Source organism: Notolepis coatsorum (genome assembly GCF_963971535.1).
Source record: "Notolepis coatsorum genome assembly, chromosome: 5".
Taxonomy (NCBI): domain Eukaryota; kingdom Metazoa; phylum Chordata; class Actinopteri; order Aulopiformes; family Paralepididae; genus Notolepis; species Notolepis coatsorum.
In genome coordinates, this window is record NC_140169.1 from 151,109,854 (window position 1) to 151,131,349 (window position 21,496).

General features: G+C 42.7%; 1 protein-coding gene across 1 annotated transcript in view; it reads left to right on the forward strand.

The window, feature by feature from the left end:
• The window catches only part of LOC311228427 (disintegrin and metalloproteinase domain-containing protein 23-like), a gene marked incomplete at both ends in the record, with an annotated part of 69,626 nt that overhangs the window by 7,212 nt on the left and 40,918 nt on the right, over window positions 1-21,496 (forward strand). The window contains 4 exons of the mRNA XM_084314334.1: window positions 54-119; window positions 1,505-1,573; window positions 11,859-12,025; window positions 20,389-20,473. Of these exons, the coding sequence (XP_084170460.1) occupies window positions 54-119; window positions 1,505-1,573; window positions 11,859-12,025; window positions 20,389-20,473 (387 nt within the window). The remainder of the gene's footprint in view (window positions 1-53; window positions 120-1,504; window positions 1,574-11,858; window positions 12,026-20,388; window positions 20,474-21,496) is intronic.

Consider the following 21,496-nt stretch of genomic DNA (forward strand, 5'->3'; position numbering starts at 1 on the left):
AAACGCCTGTGAGAAACATCTTATTGTTAATCTTCTCCTGGTTTGTTTTCCAGATGCCTCGTAATATATTTGAGGAGATGAAGTATTTGGAGGTCATGATCGTCAGTGACCACAGTATGGTATGTGTCCCGGGAAGAACTGTGGCCATGTCTTCTTCTTCTTCTTCTTCTTCTTCTTCTTCTTCTTCTTCTTCTTCTTCTTCTTCTTCTTCTTCTTCTTCTTCTTCTTCTTCTTCTTCTTCTTCTTCTTCTTCTTCTTCTTCTTCTTCTTCTTCTTCTTCTTCTTCTTCTTTTCATCTTAATCTGATTACACTGTGTGCAATGTCACTTCCTGTCAAGTTTCAATAACATCCATTTTGTTAAGCCTTCTGTCACTTTCTGTCCACAAGAGGGAGCACTGAATTAGAGCACAAGTATGGTTTATATCCACAAGAGGGAGCACTGAATTAGAGCACAAGTACAGTTTCTGTCCACAAGAGGGAACACTGAATTAGAGCACAAGTATGGTTTATATCCACAAGAGGGAGCACTGAATTAGAGCACAAGTACAGTTTCTGTCCACAAGAGGGAGCACTGAATTAGTACTGGGTACAAAATATATAATTAGTACTACTGAGTAATAGTGTCAGATATATGTACAGAGTTATAGTATTAATTAATGCAGGTAAGGTAAGGGATATGTGCAGATATAGTATGAATATATGTCAATATAAATATATATATATATATACGGTAAGAATAAATATATATACAGGAGTATATACACCATTATTGTACATGCTATCATACAGAGTTATATGGGTTATATGCAGATGTATAGAAGGATCATATCCAGGTATATTCAGACAGATATGGATATATATGCAGTAAATATATAAATTAGGGATGTCCGATATTATCGGCCTACCGATATTATCGGCCGATATCGGCATTAAAATGTGATACCGGAAAATATCTGTATCGGTTTTCAAAAAAAAAAAATTATAATAATTTACTGTTTTTTTTTACATTTCTATAACCTTTATTTACCCAGGCAAGCAGATAAGAACAAATTCTGATTTTATTTATTGTCAAAAGTATGCATAATGTTGTGTTAATTCCACAACAAGAGATATGTAATGTTAATTACCTGAAATTATTCCATTTTGGGGATGGGGGGGGGGGGGGGGGGGGACCCTGCATATATCAGTATCGGTTGATATCGGTATCGGAAATTAAGAGTTGGACAATATCGGTATATCGGTATCGGTAAAAAAGCCAATATCGAGCATCCCTAATATAAATGTATATATACAGTATATGCAGCACTATTGTACATGCTATCATACAGAGTTGGGTATGAGTTAGGTAGTTATGATTACTACAGTGTAGGGCAGTTGTAGACAGTGAAAGCAGTAGGCAGGTATACATTTTGTATAATAGGCAACAGAGTTGAAAGGTCAGAGGTCAGAGTGCTGCTGTCACAACACCACATGCCACATCTGTCTCTCTTCTTCTGTCCGCAGTACAAACGCTACAAGACCAAGCAGCACATGAGAAATTATGCAAAGTCGGTGGTTAACCTGGTGGATGCTGTGAGTAAACTCTTATGTCCCCCTGTCTGTCTGTGAGTAAACTCTTAAGTCCTGTCTGTCTGTCTGTGAGTAAACTCTTAAGTCCTGTATGTCTGTCTGTGAGTAAACTCTTATGTCTCCCTGTCTGTCTGTGAGTAAACTCTTAAGTCCTGTATGTCTGTCTGTCTGTCTGTCTGTCTGTGAGTAAACTCTTAAGTCCTGTCTGTCTGTCTGTCTGTGAGTAAACTCTTAAGTCCTGTCTGTCTGTCTGTCTGTCTGTGAGTAAACTCTTAAGTCCTGTCTGTCTGTCTGTCTGTCTGTCTGTCTGTCTGTGAGTAAACTCTTAAGTCCTGTCTTCTGTTCGTCTGTCTGTCTGTCTGTGAGTAAACTATTAAGTCCTGTCTGTCTGTCTGTGAGTAAACTCTTAAGTACTGTCTGTTTGTCTGCCCCCCGCCCCCCCTCCCCCCTGTCATCCTCAGACAATCACAGATGCTAATTCACACCCAGTGTTCTTCTCCTGTTCTCTCTCTCTCTCTCTCTCTCTCTCTCTCTCTCTCTCTCTCTCTCTCTCTCTCTCTCTCTCTCTCTCTCTCTCTCTCTCTCTCTCTCTCTCTCTCAAATTCAAATTCAAATTCAAATAGGCTTTATTGGCATGAAATATTAACATACTTATTGCCAAAGCAAGTTCAACATACAAACAATAACATATATATTAAGCAATAAAATATCATAACATTAGTAATAACAGTAAGGACAATCAACAAGAAACATATTAATTTACAAAATGGTCACTCGATCGGGTAGTCATTTTTCAAGTGTGGCCATTCAGATACATTTTACAGGGCTTGTTCTCTTATTTTGTGACAACCGTCTACATATTTTGCAGCTAATGCTGTCCACTGACTTTTCTCTCCACACATGTATAGTAGCTTTTGGTGATCAGGGAGGTGGATAAACTGTGCATCAATTTTGTTTATTTTGTCAAAGAAGACTTCTCTTAGGTCCTTGTATTTCTCACAGTATAGCAGGAAGTGAAGTTCTGTCTCAATGTCCCCCTGATGGCAAAGTGAACACAGCCTGGCCTCTCGGGGCAGCCAGTTTTGCCTGTAACGGCCTGTTTCTATGGCTAGACTGTGTCCACACAGTCTGTACCGTGTCAATGTTTTTCTTAATTTTATCTCACTCACGGTAGTCAGGTATTCTGCCACCATGTACTCTCTGTTTAGGGTCAAATAGAATTCTAATTTACTTTGAGATTTGGTTGATTTGTTCCAAAATTCTATATAGTTTTCTTTTTGTTTTGAGGTTATTTGGTTGGGCCAGATTTTTTGGTATCTGTCCTGAGGCATTTGTGGGCAGAGATTTCTGACTAGCTGGCAGAGGGGACTCTTATCTGGGTTCATCTCTTGGCTCTGAAGGGCTTTGTAGTGGTAGGAGTGGGGGTCACTTGATTGGAGGTCTGTGTAAAATTTTATGGCTCGCTTTTGAATTTGAATGATTAGGGGGTATTGGCCGAGTTCTGCCCTGCATGCATTATTGGCAGTGTGTCTGTGGACCTTAAGTAGGTTTTTGCACAATTCTGCATGCAGTACTTCTAATGGGTGTTTTTCCCATTTTGGGAAATCTTGGTTAGTTAATGGACCCCACACTTCACTGCCATATAATATTATTGGATTTATTACGGAATTTAGAATTTTGAGCCAGGTCCTAATTGGGATGTCAATTGGAATTTTCCTTTTGATGGCATAAAAAGCCCTTCTTCCCTTCTCCTTCAATTCATTCACAGCCATATTGAAGTTTCCATTATGATTTATTTTCAATCCCAAATATGGGTAGCTTTTTGTGTTTTCTAATATGTGTGTGCCTAATTTAAATGTATTATGTGAACTCTGAGACTCGTGTCTCCTTTGAAAAATCATGACTTTAGTCTTCTTCATGTTTACGTTCAGAGACCATGTCTGACAGAACTGGTGGAGGATGTCTAGGTTCTGTTGTAGACCCTCTTTAGTGGCTGACAGCAGAACCAGATCATCTGCGTACATCAGTAATTTTACATTGGTATCGTGCAGAGTCAGACCGGGTGCAGTAGAAAGTTCTAATAACTTTGCTAATTCATTTATATATATATTGAACAATGTTGGGCTTAAATTGCACCCCTGGCGGACTCCGCGACCCTGGGTGAAGAAATGTGTTCTTTGATTTCCAATTCTAACAGCACATCTGTTTTTTGTGTACATGGATTTGATCAAGTCATATGTATTTCCTCCAACACCACTTTCTAGAATTTTGAAGAAAAGACCTTTGTGCCAAATTGAGTCAAAGGCTTTTTCAAAATCGACAAAGCAGGAATATATTTTGTTTTTGTTCTGTTTTACGTGAATGTCAATTAGGGTTTTAAGAGTATATGGTCAGAGGTACGATAATTTGGTAAGAATCCGATTTGGCTTTTACTTACTGTAGAACGCTGTGTTCTGTAAGGAATTCTATGAGTCTGGTGATACTACATAGAAGTTTGCCCAAATTACTCGTCACACAGATACCCCTATAGTTTTTTGGGTCATGTTTATCTCCACTCTTGAAAATTGGGGTTATGAGTCCTTCATTCCAGACATCAGGAAAATAGCCTAGATTTAGTGTCAAATTGAATAATTTTAAAATAGCCAATTGGAATTTTTCAGAGCTGTGTTTAATCATTTCATTTAATATGCCATCTGTACCACAGGCCTTTCTAGCTTTAAGGCACTGGAGTTTTGATTTCAGCTCTTGTTCTGTGATTGGGAAGTCTAAAGGGTTTTGATTATCCTTTATGGTATTTTCCCATTTTTGTAATTTTTCACATATCTGGCTGGTTTCCGTTTTTGTATTTAGGGGTACAGTTGTAAAGAGTGATGTGAAGTGGTTTGTCCAAACATCCCCATCTTGGATAGCCATTTCTTCCGGCTTATCTTTATTCAATGAGTTCCAGTGGTCCCAGAAGGAGTTAGAGCTTAGAGAGTCCTCTATTTTGCACAATTGTTTATTTACGTGATTGTTCCTTTTAATTCTGATGGTCTATTTGTAGTGTTTCAATGATTCACAGTATTGGAGGCGTAAGGTGTCATTTTGTGGGTTTATGTGTTTCTGGTTTGATATTTTTCTTAGCTGTGTTCTAAGAGCTTTACATTCTTTGTCAAACCATTGGTCCTTTTTAGTTTTTCTCTGTTTGTTACCTGATAGTTTTAATTTGGACTTTGTTGCAGTTCTTTCAAATATATAATTGATGTGTTCTACAGCTAGGTTTACTCCTTCAACACTGTTAGAGTATGGCATGGCTAGGAACGTATCTAACAGTGATTGTGTCTCATCACTGGCGATGGCTCTCTGGTAGTCCTGCATGCTGTTCTGGGACCATCTGTAGTATTTGGGGATGTTGTATAGTTTACTGGGCTGTGTAGGGGGATTTTTGAGAGACTCAGTTCTTTTCATGTATGCAGTGATCTGACTGTGGTCGGAGAGTGGGGTCAGGGGTTTGACTGTGAATGAACTGAAGGATACTGGATCCAGATCTGTTATCATGTAATCTACTGTGCTGCTGCCAAGGGGTGAGCAGTAAGTGTACCTTCCTTGTGAGTCCCCTCTCACACGCCCATTGACAAGGTAGAGACTCAGTCCTCTACACAGCTGTAATAAATCCTTTCCATTTTTGTTTATGGAAGTGTCATGGTTATTTCTAGGGGACTGGTTTACATGGTTGCATATGGTGTGGTCAGATATGAAATTGTCTCCATGTGTACTGGTGAAATCAGGGTGGGTTCCCGTTCGGGCATTGAAGTCACCGCAAACAAGCACATGGCCTTGACTTTGATAAAGACATATTTCTGATTCAAGGTTGGAGAAGATGTTGTCTGAGTAATATGGAGACCCAGTGGGTGGTACGTATAATCCACAGATAAATAGGTCTCTCTGAGAGGGGATTACTTCTTTATTTAGTTTTAACCAAATATGATTGTTCCCGGTTTTTAGAATCTGTATTGACTGGTGGAGTTGTGATTTGTACCAAATTATCAATCCCCCTGAGTCTCTGCCCTGACTAATATGTTTTGTTTTATTTGATGGCAAAATTACTTCTCTATAGTGAGGAGGGCAGTGTGTGTCTACATCTTCTCTGCACCATGTCTCAGTTAGGATTAAGAGGTCATTGTTTGTTATAGCCTGTAAAAAATCTGAGTCTCTACTCTTAAGGCCGTATGTTGAAGAGCAAAGACCCTGTATGTTCCAGCAACTAATGGCGAATGATTGCATTTTGTACAAAAATTATATAAAGGTATAAAGGTTATAAGGTATAAGGGTATTCAATCAATGAAAAATATATATAAAGGTGTTCAAAGGTATAAAGGTTATAGGGTATAAAGGTATTCAGTCAATGGACGAACATCACAGAATAAAGGCCTCTCTCTCTCTCTCTCTCTCTCTCTCTCTCTCTCTCTCTCTCTCTCTCTCTCTCTCTCTCTCTGCGCATGCGTGTGTATGGTGGAGCGTGTTTGAGCGAGGTGCGGAGCGTCTGCGTGTGAGTGAAACTCTAACTTTTTCTCTAACTTGTTGTGTTTAATATTATGAATTAGACTGTTGCTTATTTATTGTGTGCTTTTACGAGAGTTGAGTTTAGCCGTAGTATAGAGTGACAATTGTTTGGTGAGTGCTGCGTCGTGCCTTTACACAGGCATGGCGGAGCACGGAGGAGCACCCTCCGGTTTGGAGAGACTTACACGCAAACACGGCTTGCGACTCTCTCCAGACCACGGTGTGTCAGTGGAAGAGTGTTGTTTGGCTATCGGCGCAGTCATGGGATATGCAAGTGTTAAGTCAGCTTCTAGGATGAATAGAGCAGTTGTAATTTTTCTTGATTCTACCGTTAAAGTGAATCAGATGGTGGAAAGTGGAGTGGTGATTCGGGAAACGCTTACTACCATGTTTCCACTCGTCACCCCCCCGAACCCAGCCAAACGTGTTATAATTTCGAATGTCCCTCCGTTTTGAAAAATGGACTTTTGGAGAAAGAGCTGTCAAGACATGGGCAGTTAGTTTCACCGATTACAATGTTCTCTCTCGGGGGTACCTTGCGACACATGTCGTGTCTTTTAGGAGACAAGTGCATATGATTCTGAAGAAGAAAGATGAGGAACTGAGTTTAGTTTTCAAATTTAGGCTGGACGATTTTGACTACGACATTCATGTGAGCTCAGGCAGAATGAAGTGATTTGGATGCAGGGAAGAGGGTCATTTAATTTGTGCGTGCCCAGCGAAAATGGGTGAACAGCCGACTGCTGGCGCTGAGGCTACAAAGACAGCAGATAGCAGTTAGACAGCAGCAAATAAGCCTTCGGCAGCTACCCGCACTGCAGCGAGTAAACCTACTGTTACACGCACAGCAGCGGAAACAAGTGTGAGTGAGAGGCCAGTTGCAATTATTGCAAAAGCGCAGGTACACAGTGGAGAGAAATGTTGTGCAGGCGCAGAGCATCAGCACTATTCAGGGGAATCTGCTAATTGATTTGAACAGTGATTCTCAGGTCGAAGTGAGAGAGGATTTGGAGAGTACAGCAACCAGGATAGCGGAGTCTGTACTGGTTGAGGAAGATGAGACAGAGATGGAGTTTTCAAAAGTTGTACGAAAGAGGAAAAGCAGGGCTACTTCGAGGGCTACTGGCGGGCAGGACGCGAAGGCAGCTAGGAAGGAGCAGAGCCCCGCCCCCTCTCAAACGAGGCAAGGCCCAGGAAATAAAGGACAGAGGCCGCACAGTCACAGAACAGTAGTAGCAGCAGTGAGGAAGAGGAGGATGAGCTCTTGAGTGATTTATCACAGCCTGAGTTCTCTTTCGACCAGATTAAAACATTTTTGAAAAATACAAAAGGTAAATCTATTAAATTAGTGGAATTTTTCCCTGATTTAAGGAAGTTTCACGATTCTGTCACAATACACATGAGGAGTGGGGAGGACGCAGGGCAACCTTTTTTCTCTCACCAAGAGGGATTCCGCTTGAAGAAAATATTATCAAAAGTCAGAGCAAAAATCAATGAGGAGGCTGTTGGTCCTGATGATATATAGGCCTAATGTGTTTTTTTTGCTATTGTTTGGTTGCTGCTGTGCTGTATACTAAACATGTGTGACTTTAAACTGGGGTCTTTAAACGTTAATGGTGCTAGAGAAGATGGTAAAAGAGCTTCCCTGTACAGCCTGATCAGGGGCAAGAAGCTAAATGTTACTTTTCTTCAGGAAACTCACAGCACGGTTGAAAATGAATCTGACTGGAAGAGGGAGTGGGGGGGGGGGGGGGAACTTTCTTCAGTCATAAGAGTAGTAGTAGTGGGGGAGTTGGCATTCTTTTTTCTAGGGATTTTCTACCTGCTTCATGTGTTATTGATGAGATCATTCCAGGCAGGTTGCTTAAACTCTGTGCTGTATTTGAAAATGTATAGATGTGTTTTGTAAATGTATACGCTCCAACGGTGGGGTTGGAAAGGTTATTGTTTTTGGATAAATTAAAAAATACTCTTAGTGCTTGTAGTAGTGAGGAGTATCTGTTTGTGGGTGGTGATTTTAACTGCACTGAAGATCCTGTGTTAGACAGGAATCATCAGGAGCCGCATGCGGCTTCTAAAGCCTGTCTTATACGACTGGTTGAAACCATTGAACTGTGTGATATTTGGAGATATCTCCACATTAATCAGCGGCAGTATACCTGGGCTCATTCCAGGGATGATTATTTATCGTTAGCCAGGCTTGATCGTTTGTATTGTTTTGAACATCACATGAGTGTGGTCACAAGCTGTTCCATAAGTCCGGTGGGTTTATCTGACCACTCCCTTGTCCAGTGTTCCATTTTTAAATGTAAAAAAGTAAAGTGTAAAAGTGCATATTGGCACTTTAATGTCTCTCTGTTGGCTGACAATGGTTTTAAGGATGCTTTTAGTTCTTTTTGGGCTGACTATAGGCAAACTAAACGTGACTTTAGTTCACTGCAACAGTGGTGGGATGTAGGTAAAATACATATAAAACAGCTTTGCATACAGTACACTCTCAATGTTACAAGAGACATGGCCAGATCTATGAGAGCTCTGGAGAGAGAAGTGATGGAGATGCAGGAGTTGGCAGGCTCCACTGGAGAAAGAGAACATATTGAAGTTTTCAAAAGGAAAAAATCAGCTCTGTCTGACCTGCTGGGTATCTCTGCTAGGGGCGCTCTGGTTAGATCCCGTTTTCAAAACGTGGTCCAGATGGATGTTCCGTCTCACTTTTTCTTTGGTTTGGAGAGCAAGAATGGCCAAAAGAGGCTGCTACACTCTCTGAGGTCAGACACTGGGCAGATGCTGCATGAGACAGCCGACCTCCGTCAGTGTGCGGTTGGTTTCTACAAAGAGCTCTATAGAACTGAGTACCAAGAAGAGCCGGAGGTGGCACGGCCCTTCTTTGAGGGCCTCCCTAGAGTCTCAGCTGAGGACGGCGCAGAGCTGGAAGCACAGCTGTCAGGCCAAGAGCTGCTAGAGGCTTTGCAGAGCATGCAGAGTGGGAAGGCGCCTGGGATAGACGGTCTCCCGGTTGATTTTTACAAGTCTCTCTGGTCTGTGATTGGTGAGGATCTTTTGAGTGTCCTCAGTGATAGTCTGAGAAATGGGAGGCTGCCTCTGAGCTGTAGGAGAGCGGTCATCACTCTCCTGCCCAAGAAGGGAGACTTACAGAACATCAGGAACTGGCGTCCAGTGTCTTTACTCTGCTCAGATTATAAAGTGCTCTCAAAGGTACTGGCAATGAGACTGAGGAAGGTGATGGAGCAGGTCATCCATGTGGACCAAACCTACTGTGTGCCCAGCAGGTTGATATCTGACAACATTACGTTGATTCGAGACATTTTGGACCTCTCTGGTGTTTTGGGTTGTGACTTGGTCTGATTTCTCTAGATCAAGAAAAGGCTTTTGACCGAGTTGAACATCAGTACCTGTGGAAAGCAATGCAGGCTTTTGGTTTCAGCTCTGGGCTTATAGCTATGATCCAGGTCTTGTACAGAGACATTGAGAGTTTACTTAAGATTAACGGTGGTTTAAGTGCGCCTTTTGAGGTTCAGAGGGGAGTCCGACAGGGCTGTTCTTTATCAGGAATGCTGTACTGTCTGGCCATAGAGCCGCTGTTACACAGATTAAGGACTCATTTGTCGGGTTTTTCTTTTCCGGGTTGTGACATTCAAACTGTCTGCATATGCTGATGATGTCATGATTATGGTAAAGTCCCAGCATGACATTAACATTGTACAATCAAATGTGAGGGCTTTTGGTACTCTCTCCTCTGCTAGGGTGAATTGGCAGAAGAGTGAGGCCTTAGCAGTGGGTAAAGGGCCAATTGATGGACTTGTGTTACCTGGAGGCCTGACTTGGAAGAGGGGAGGCCTAAAGTACTTGGGGATTTATCTTGGGGATGAGGTATTTTCTTCCAAGAATTGGGACGGTGTGGTAGAGCAAGTGGAGGGCCGGCTGAAGCGATGGAAATGGATTCTTCCAAAACTGTCGCTGAAAGGTCGGGTCCTTATTATCAACAATCTTGTGTCCTCCATGCTGTGGCATCGGCTAGCGTGTACGGACCCACCGCTGAACCTACTGTCTAAGGTGCAGGGGTTGATGGTGGACTTCTTCTGGGACTGGTTGCACTGGGTCCCGCAGAGTGTCCTTTTCCTGCCCAAGGAGGAAGGGGGACAGGGGCTTGTCAACTTGGCAGGTAGGGGAGCTGCGTTCAGGCTCCGTTTCATTCAGAGACTCCTGACAGGACCGGCTGATCTGGTCTGGAGACCTGTGGCCCGAGCCATACTGGAGCGGTGTGGTGGGCTAAGTCTGGCTGAGCCAATGTTCCTCATGGATTTAAAGGGATGTACAATGAAAAACCTGCCCCGTTTCTACAAGGGACTGTTAACAGTGTGGGGCTTGTTTACGAAAGAGAGACTGAAGGACGGTGGCTCTTTGTACTGGCTTCTGAGGGAGCCGGTGGTTCATGGGACTCGTTTTCAGGGTGGGGCCGAGCCAGCACTGAGGCAAAGGCTGTGTGAGGCGAATATGTTCACGTTGGGCAATGTGCTGGAGGTGTGCGGTCCCCTTTTTGATAATGCTGCCGGTCTGGCCTCACAGCTGGGCACAAGGTCTGTCAGGGTGATGGGCCGCCTATTGGGAGGCTGGAAACAGCAGCTGACTGATAATGAACTGGAAATGTGTGTTGATTATTGTAATGGTCAGTTATTGCCTGCTGTAAATGATTCTTTTCCTGTGGTGAAACTTATCCCTATTTTTAAATGTGATGGTTGTCTGTTAGAGGTGAGCAGTGCTGCTGATTGCAGGCTGAGCACCATGGTGGGCAAAGCTATGTATTACCTGTGTGTTAAAGTGTTGAACCAAAACAGGCTGAAGGATAGGGTTGACACTCCATGGAGAGCTCATCTGGGCCTACAGGAGGCTCAGAGGCCTGAGTGGAGAGCACTGTACCGCACTGCACCGTTAACTAAAAGAGTTGGGGATTTACAGTGGAGAATTTTACATGGTGCAGTTGCTGTGAACGCTTTGTCTCTGTGATTAATTCTGATGTTGAAGACACCTGTCCTTTCTGCACAGAGAGGGAAACAGTTTTTCACTGTTTTTTAAAGTGTGACAGGCTCTTGGTTTTTTTGCAGTTCCTGACCCGCATGTTTGTGATGTTTGATGAACATCTTACTCCAGAGATGTTTATTTTGGGGTACAGGTACAGCAGGAAGAGGAGGTTAAAGTGTCAGCTCTTCAACTTCCTGCTGGGTCAGGCAAAAATGGCCATTTATCTAAGTAGGAGGAAAAAGATTGAGGATTCGGTGCTGGTAGATACCACTATCTTGTTTAGAGGTATGGTAAAGGCAAGGTTACGAACAGATTTTCATTTTTACAAGTTGACCAGCAATGTAGCAGAGTTTAAGATGATATGGTGTTATAAGTGGGTGTTGTGTACAGTTGTGGAGGAGTTGGAGTTGGTTTTTGGCTTTGTTCTGATGTGAAGTTTGTCTTTTATTTTTCTTGATTTGATTTGCTGTTTTGTGTTTTGCAGTATACATTCTGATGTATTGTTGATTGCTGAGTGAGAAAATAAAGTTGTGTTTAAAAATCTAAAAAATCTCTCTCTCTCTCTCTCTGCTGAGTGAGAAAATAAAGTTGTGTTTAAAAATCTAAAAAATCTCTCTCTCTCTCTCTCTCTCTCTCTCTCTCTCTCTCTCTCTCTCTCTCTCTCTCTCTCTCTCTCTCTCTCTCTCTCTCTCTCTCCTGACGGAAGATCTTCAAAGAGCACCTGCACACGCGTGTGGTGCTGGTCGCCGTGGAGATTTGGACGGACCGGGACCAGATCCCCATCAGCGTGCGGCCGCTCGAGATGCTGAAGGACTTCTCCAAGTACAGACAGCTGAGCATCAAGCAGCATGCGGACGCCGTGCACCTGTTCACGTGAGTCTCTCTCTCTCTCTCTCTCTCTCTCTCTCTCTCTCTCTCTCTCTCTCTCTCTCTCTCTCTCTCTCTCTCTCTCTCTCTCTCTCTCTCTCTCTCTCTCTCTCTCTCTCTCTCTCTCTCTCTCTCTGTCTCAATTCAATTCAAATGGGCTTTATTGACATGGGAAACATACGTTTACATTGCCAAAGCCAAACAAAACAAAACAATCAAACAGAGAAAACAAAATAAATCAGTACATTACAGACGGAATTTCTTGTACAGTCTTTATGGTGGTTGCATTCCGCTGGATGTCCTTTTCTTGTCACAGCAGCTCACAAATCTTGCTGCTGTGTTTGCACATTCTTGTATTTCTCCCAGTAGGTATGGGAGTTTTGAGTTATTGTCCATGTTTTCAAAGTCTCTTTGGGTGTTTGCAATTTGTGGGAAGTATATGTCTCTGATGTCTTGGTATAGGCGGCAGGTTGTTAAGAAGTGGAGCTCGGTTTCCACCTCATCTTGTGTGCAGTGGGTGCATAGTCCGTCTTCGCTTGGGAGCCAGGTCTGCCTATGGCGGCATTTCTCAATGGCTAGGCTGTGCTCGCTGAGTCTGTACCTAGTCAAGGATCTTCTTAGTTTTGGGTCAGTCATGGTGCTCAGGTATTCTGCCACTGTGTACTCTCTGTTTAGGGCCAAATAGCATTTCAATTTGCTCTGGTTTTGGGTTGTTTCTTTCCAATGTGTCAGATAGTTTTCTTTTTGTTTTCTTATAATTTGATTTAGTCCAGTGTGGTTTCCGTCTGGTGGCTCTGCTTGTGTTTGTGAGCAGAGTCCCAGAACCAACGAACTAGATTCTTGTACCGGATCTCCTCTCTGGTAAACAAAAATACCCTGAAGACTCTGGCAGGAGCACTCATTCAAGGGTACTATGACTATGCGTGCGCCTCATGGTACCAAAGCACCTCAAAGGCGCTTAAAACAAAATTACAAACATCACAAAACAAACTGGTCAGACTACTACTTGACCTGAACCCCAGAACCCACCTCACCCTTGCCCACTTTGACAACCTAGGATGGCTTAGAGTAGACGACAGAGTACAGCAACTTGCAATGGGCCTGGTCTTCAAGATACACTATACGACCGGGGTGCCCATGTACATGTCAAAATACTTCCCAAAGGTCAGTGAATACCACAACCACTACACCAGAGGAAGCTCAACAAATCATGTTAAACCCAGATTCGGCTCAAACAAGGGACTAAACACGTTTCGCAATTATGCCACAACAATGTGGAACGCCCTACCCAAAGCTGTAAAGGAATGTGAATCCCTGCCCACATTCAAAACCGCTCTTAAAAAGCACCTACGGGAGGCTGCAATTCGAAACTGGCCACCGTAAATGCCCAAAACCCCCACCACCTCCTAATAGACAGTCTCCTCCCCACCGCATGTATATATTCCCTCCCCGCCGTATGTATATTTCCCTCCCACCCACCCACCCCCTCCTAATGTACAGTCCCCTCCCCATCATATGTATATACTCTGTCAGGATCTAGGGGTAACAGTACTGTATATTTGAATACCGCTTATGTCACAAATGTATCAGTACTAAATACCTATATGTCCCTATGCCATAAATGTCATGTATGTTGTGTATGTCATAAATGTCTATATGAAATGAAAATGGGGGACCCTGATGGAAACAAGACAAACATCTTTCTCAGGTCTGCATCCCCTTAACAATTGTATGTATTGAGCCGTACTGTATTGTACCCATTCTGCAATCTGTTAAATAAAGTTTTCATTCATTCATTCATTCATCCATCTGGCTGAGTGGGCATCTATCGAGGGTCTCTCTGTGGGTGAGGGCTATGTTGTGGAGTGTGTCTGGGTCGCTTTCTTTTAGGTGATTGTGGAATTTGAATGCTCTTTTTTGAATTTTTATGATTAGTGGGTATCTTCCTAGTTCTGCTCTGCATGCATTATTTGGCGTTTTCCGTTGGGTGCGGAGAATGGATTTGCAAAATTCTGCATGCAGAGTCTCAATTGGGTGTTTGTCCCATTTGGTGAAGTCTTGGTTTGCAAGTGGGCCCCAGACTTCACAACCATATAGGGAAATCGGTTCTATGACAGAGTCTAATATTTTGAGCCAGATTTTGACTGGAATTTCTAACTTGATGTTCCTTTTTATGGCATAAAAAGCCCTTCTTGCTTTGTCTCTCAGGTCGTTCACAGCTTGATTGAAGTTCCCTGTAGCACTGATGTTTAGGCCGAGATATGTGTAGTTTTTTGTGTGTTCTAGGGAAATTGTGTCTAGGAGGAATTTGTGTTTTTGTTGTTGTAGGCTGGGCCTTTTTTGGAATATCATAATTTTAGTTTTGTTTAGGTTTACTGTCAGTGCCCATGTCTGGGAGAATTTGTGCAGAAGGTCAAGGTGCTGTTGTAGCCCTTCTTTTGTTGGGGACAGCAGCACCAGGTCATCTGCAAATAGTAGGCATTTGACTTCTGTGTTTGCTAGGGGGATGCCAGGTGCTGCAGTTTGTTCCAATGTTTTTGCCAGTTCATTTATGTATATTTTGAAGAGGGTTGGACTCAAACTGCACCCCTGTCTAACCCCACGGCATTGAGGGAAGAAGTCTGTGTGTTTTCCCTCAATCCTCACAGCACATGTGTTGTTGGTGTACATTGACTTTATGAGGTCGTAGGTTTACCCTCCAATGCCACTATCTAACAGTTTGTACAGCAGACCCTCGTGCCAAATTGAGTCAAATGCTTTTTGGAAGTCAACGAAACAGGAGTATACTTTGCTTTTATTTTTATTTATTTGGTTGTCGATTAGGGTGCTGAGGGTGAGAATGTGGTCTGTTGTACGGTGATTTGGTAGGAAGCCAATCTGTGATTTGCTCAAGGTATTGTTGTTTGTGAGGAAATGTATGAGTCTGTGGTTAATGATCATACAGAGGATTTTTCCAAGGTTGCTGTTGACACAGATCCCACCGTAATTGTTTGGGTCATATTTGTCTACCTTTTTGTGGAGCGGTGTTATGAGTCCTTGGTTCCAGATATTGGGGAAGATCCCGGAGCTAAGGACAATGTTAAGGAGTTTTAGTATAGCCAATTGGAATTTGGAGTCTGTGAATATGATCATTTCATTTAGGATACCATCCGCTCCGCAGGCCTTCTTGGTTTTAAGTGATTTTATTTTGTCCTGTAGTTCTTGTGGTGTAATTGGGGAGTCTAGCGGGTTCTGGTAGTCTTTTATGGTTGACTCCAGGCTTTGTAGTTTATCTTGTATGTGTTTTTGCTGTTAATTTATTTTGTATTGGGCTAAAGAGATTGGAGAAGTGGTTTACCCATACATCTCCATTTTGGATGGGTAGCTCCTCGTGGTGTACTTTGTTTATTTTGTTCCAGTTTTCCCAGAAGTTGTTTGTTTTTATGGATTCCTCTATATCTTGTAGCTGGTTTCTAACATGTTGGTCCCTTTTTTTTCTGACTGTGTTTTTGTAATGTTTCAGTGTTTCACTGTATTGGAGACGTGTGTTCTGGTTGTCTGGGTCTCTGTGTTTTTGGTTTGATAGGTTCCTTAATTTCTTCCTGAGATTTTTACAATCATTATCATACCATTTGTCATGCATATTTTTATTTTTATTTTTCCTCGCTTTCCTATTTGAGGACTTTAGGTTGGATAAGGAAGCTGTAAGGTCAAATATGTTATTGAGAGTGAACAATGGCTCACTGTGAGCTGGTACCTCTCTTATCCGTTATCTGTACCTCTCCCAGACACTCTTCAAGCTACAGTAGCACTGAGAGCTCAAGGCCTCGAGGCCTCGGTTTAGGATGCTTGGTTGGAGCACAATGTTACGAAACATAATTCATAATCAGTCAATAATACGTCATTATTAGTACCAGTGAAAATAAACTACACCGTTTTCAAGGTTTTTCTTTACTGCATACTACAAAAGATACTATTCTCCCTGTTCTATTAGTCTACATAACAGAGTCTCTCTCTCTCTCTCTCTCTCTCTCTCTCTCTCTCTCTCTCTCTCTCTCTCTCTCTCTCTCTCTCTCTCTCTCTCTCTCTCTCTCTCTCTCTCTCTCTCTCTCTCTCTCGCTCTCGCTCTCGCTCTCTCTCTCTCTCTCTCTGTGCGCATGCGTGTGTATGGTGGTGGAGGAGCGTGGAGGAGCGTTTGCGGTGTGAGTGAAACTCTAACTTTTTCTCTAACTTGGTGTGTTTAATGTTATGAATTAGACTATTGCTTATTTATTGTGTGCTTTTACGAGAGTGTTGGCTTTAGTTGTTTCGGTTGAGTTTAGCCGTAGTATAGAGGGACAATTGTTTGGTGAGGGCTGCGTCGTGCCTTTACATAGGCATGGCGGAGCAGGGAGGAGTGCCCTCTGGTTTGGAGAGACTTACACGCAAACACGACTTGCTACTCTCTCCAGACCACGGTGTGTCAGTAGAAGAATGTTGTTTGGCTATCGGCGCAGTCGTGGGATATGCAAGCGTTAAGTCAGCTTCTAGGATGAATAGAGCAGTTGTCATTTTTCTTGATTCTACCGTTAAAGTGAATCAGATGATGGAAAGTGGAGTGGTGATTCGGGAGACGCTTACTACGGTGTTTCCACTCGTCAGCCCCCCAAACCCAGCCAAACGTGTTATAATTTCGAATGTCCCCCCGTTTTTTTAAAATTGACTTTTGGAGAAAGAACTGTCAAGACACGGGCAGTTAGTTTCACCGATTACAATGTTCTCTCTCGGGGGTACCTCGCGTCACGTTAAACATGTTGTGTCTTTTAGGAGACAAGTGCATATGATTCTGAAGAAGAAAGATGAGGAACTGAGTTTAGTTTTCAAATTTAGGCTGGACGATTTTGACTACGACATTCATGTGAGCTCAGGCAGAATGAAGTGCTTTGGATGCGGGGAAGAGAGTCATTTAATTCGTGCATGCCCAGCGAAAAGGGGTGAACAGCCGACTGCTGGCGCGGAGGCTACAAAGACCGCAGATAGCAGTCAGCCAGCAGCGAATAAGCCTTTGGCAGCTGCCCGCACTGCAGCGAGTACACCTACTGTTACACGCACAGCAGCGGAAACAAGTGTGAGTGAGAGGCCAGTTGCAATTATTGCAAAAGCTCAGGTACACAGTGGAGAGAGCGGGGGAAATGTTGTGCAGGCGCAAGCCGCGCAAAGCATCAGCACTATTCAGGGGAATCTGCTAATTGATTTGAACAGTGATACTCAGGTCGAAGTGAGAGAGGTTTTGGAGAGTACAGCAACCAGGATAGCGGAGTCTGTACTGGTTGAGGAAGATGAGACAGAGATGGAGTTTTCAAAAGTTGTACGAAAGAGGAAAAGCAGGGCTACTTCGAGGGTTACTGGTGGGCAGGACGCGAAGGCAGCTAGGAAAGCTTCTAAAGCCTGTCTTATACGACTGGTTGAAACCATTGAACTGTGTGATATTTGGAGATATCTCCACAGTAATCAGCGGCAATATACCTGGGCTCATTCCAGGGATAATTATTTATCGTTAGCCAGGCTTGATCGTTTGTATTGTTTTGAACATCACATGAGTGTGGTCACAAGCTGTTCCATAAGTCCGGTGGGTTTATCTGACCACTCCCTTGTCCAGTGTTCCATTTTTATAAGAAAATGTAAAGTGTAAAAGTGCATATTGGCACTTTAATGTCTCTCTGTTGGCTGACAATGGTTTTAAGGATGCTTTTGGTTCTTTTTGGGCTGACTATAGGCAAACTAAACGTGACTTTAGTTCACTGCAACAGTGGTGGGATGTAGGTAAAATACATATAAAACAGCTTTGCCTACAGTACACTCTCAATGTTACAAGAGACATGGCCAGATCTATGAGAGCTCTGGAGAGAGAAGTGATGGAGATGCAGGAGTTGGCAGGCTCCACTGGAGAAAGAGAACATATTGAAGTTTTCAAAAGGAAAAAATCAGCTCTGTCTGACCTGCTGGGTATCTCTGCTAGGGGCACTCTGGTTAGATCCCATTTTCAAAACGTGGTCCAGATGGATGTTCCTTCTCACTTTTTCTTTGGTTTGGAGAGCAAGAATGGCCAAAAGAGGCTGCTACACTCTCTGAGGTCAGACACTGGGCAGATGCTGCATGAGACAGCCGACCTCCGTCAGTGTGCGGTTGGTTTCTACAAAGAGCTCTATAGAACTGAGTACCAAGAAGAGCCGGAGGTGGCACGGTCCTTCTTTGAGGGCCTCCCTAGAGTCTCAGCTGAGGACGGCGCAGAACTGGAAGCACTGCTGTCAGGCCAAGAGCTGCTAGAGGCTTTGCAGAGCATGCAGAGTGGGAAGGCGCCTGGGATTGACGGTCTCCCGGTCTGTGATTGGTGAGGATCTTTTGAGTGTCCTCAGTGATAGTCTGAGAAAGGGGAGGCTGCCTCTGAGCTGTAGGAGAGCGGTCATCACTCTCCTGCCCAAGAAGGGAGACTTACAGAACATCAGGAACTGGCGTCCAGTATCTTTACTCTGCTCCGATTATAAAGTGCTCTCAAAGGTACTGGCAATGAGACTGAGGAAGGTGAAGATGTTTATTTTGGGGTACAGGTACAGCAGGAAGAGGAGGTTAAAATGTCAGCTCTTCAACTTCCTGCTGGGTCAGGCAAAAATGGCCATTTATCTAAGTAGGAGGAAAAAGATTGAGGATTCAGTGCTGGTAGATACCACTATTTTGTTTAGAGGTATGGTAAAGGCAAGGTTACGAACGGATTTTCATTTTTACAAGTTGACCAGCAATGTAGCAGAGTTTGAGATGATATGGTGTTACAAGTGGGTGTTGTGTACAGTTGTGGAGGAGTTGTAGTTGGTTTTTGGCTTTGTTCTGATGTGAAGTTTGTCTTATTCTTCTTGATTTGAGTTGTTGTTCTGTGTTTTGCAGTATACATTCTGATGTATTGTTGATTGCTGAGTGAGAAAATAAAGTTGTGTTTAAAAAAATAAAAAAATAAAAAAATCTCTCTCTCTCTCTCTCTCTCTCTCTCTCTCTCTCTCTCTCTCTCTCTCTCTCTCTCTCTCTCTCTCTCTCTCTCTCTCTCTCTCTCTCTCTCCTCTCTGTCTCTCTCTCTATATATATATGTCCCTGTCCCTGTCTCTCTCTTCTCCCCCTCTCTCTTTCCCCCCTGTCCCTGTCTCTCTCTCTCTGTCTGTCTGTCTCTCTCTCTCAGCTAACTGCATAAGTGCAGTAGGACAGGCCATCACTCAGAACCCCGGCTGAATGCGTTAGTATGTCTTTAGACACAACCTTGTTTATATTTCCGCCTTGTGTTAAGTGTGATTTGCCATCGGACCTCCCGGAAGATTCAATAGAAAAATGTGTAGGGAGGGTTAAAATGTGTAGGGAGGGTTAAACATTGACATTTTTTTCTTTGTTCAAATAAGTGGTCTGCGTGTTAAAATAATAGCTCTACACTCCCAGTCTCCCGGTCCATCCGCTCTGCAGTAAACAGAACATATATTTCCTGGTATCCAGTTCCCACTTTATCCAATCAGGATAAAGAGAAGTCCACTTACAGCACCTTTAAACAGCTGCAGTTGTTGCAATGTGATGATTGAAAGCTGCTTTGATTGCTGTTGTCAATGAACCATGTACTCCATACTGAGTTATTTAAATCCAACCAAACTGCACACCGACAGTCATACATGTCGGTATCAAAGAACAAATGAGATAAACATCAAGAAAAAAACGAGGTAAAAAATGTATACCCGAGAACAAAGTCACAAGTGAACCGTGCAGATGTGTCCAGATGCCTGACGAGTTTGTGTGTCTGGTGTCCAGATGTGTCCAGATGTGTCCAGATGCCTGACGTGTTTGTGTGTCTGGTGTCCAGATGTGTCCAAATGCCTGACGTGTTTGTGTGTCTGGTGCCCAGATGTGTCCAGATGCCTGATGTGTTTGTGTGTCTGGTGTCCAGATGTGACCAGATGGGTTTGTGTGTCTGGTGCCCAGATGTGACCAGATGTGTTTGTGTGTCTGGTGCCTAGATGTGACCAGATGTGTTTGTGTGTCTGGTGCCCAGATGTGCCCAGATGTGTTTGTGTGTCTGGTGCCCAGATGTGCCCAGATGTGTCCAGATGCCTGATGTGTTTGTGTGTCTGGTGTCCAGATGTGACCAGATGTGTCTGTGTGTCTGGTGTCCAGATGTGACCAGATGTGTCTGTGTGTCTGGTGCCCAGATGTGTCCAGATGTTCCTGATGTGTCTGTGTGTCTGGTGCCCAGATGTGTCCAGATGCCTGATATGTCTGTGTGTCTAGCGCCCTGATGTGTCCAGATGTTCCTGACGTGTCTGTGTGTCTGGTGTCCAGATGTGTCCAGATGCCTGATGTGTCTGTGTGTATGGCGCCCCCTGCAGGAACGTGACCTTCCACTACCGCAGGAGCAGTGCGGCCTACTCCGGGGGCCTGTGTTCCGACAGCCGGGGCGTAGGGGTCAACGAGGTCAGAGCCCTTATTTAGAGCCACATCTTTTTAATTTCATGTCTAATGGACAGTAACGATTCATCTGATCTTATCTTATATAATCTTATTCTATATTATCTTATCTTATTTTATATTATGTTATCCTATCTTATATTATCTTATTAGTATCTTATATTATTTTACATTATCTTATATTATTTTATCTTATTTGATATGATCTTATATTATATTATCTTGTTATCTTATCTTGTCTTGTATTATCTTTTCTTATTTTACATTATCTTATCTTATTTTATCTTATCTTATATTTAGTGCTGTCAGGCGATTAAAAAAATGTATCGAATTAATTACAGGATTTGTAATTAATTAATCGAATTAATCGCATTTTAATCGCATAACCATTTTATGCCTGATATTCTATATTCTATAATCATATTTCAAATTGCATGTGTCCGGATGGCAGAATTCAGTACTGTATCTACAAAACCTTCTGTTTAATCATCTTACATATATAAATTTGCTTAGATTCTTCAGGTCTGGTCAATTTTAGCATGGTGTTATTCACAGTCAAAGATAAAAAAAATTATTGATATTCTCATTTGGTTCATTACAATTTACTCAAGCCTAGTAACAGACAGTATTTCTGACACTCGGAATACATTCCCTGAGATCCATAGATGTCCCTAGAATCAGATACCAAGAACATGCAAATGGACCATATTAAAACAAAGTCTGTAAATGTGTATTCTACGTTATTATGGAATGAATGAGATAAAAAAATAAAGATTATAAAAAAAAAAAAAATGTAATTAATTTTGAGTTAATTTTCATAACGGGATAATTTGCTGTGTAATTAATTAATCTAATTAACGTGATAAACTGACAGCCCTACTTATATTATCTTGTATATTATATGATATTATTATCTAGTCAGCTCATCTCATCTCATCTTATCTTACTGGTATCTGATGACTAATTTCAAACACTGAATTTGAATCAGAGCTTGTTTTAAAGACGCACTAATATTTGTGATCATTTGAA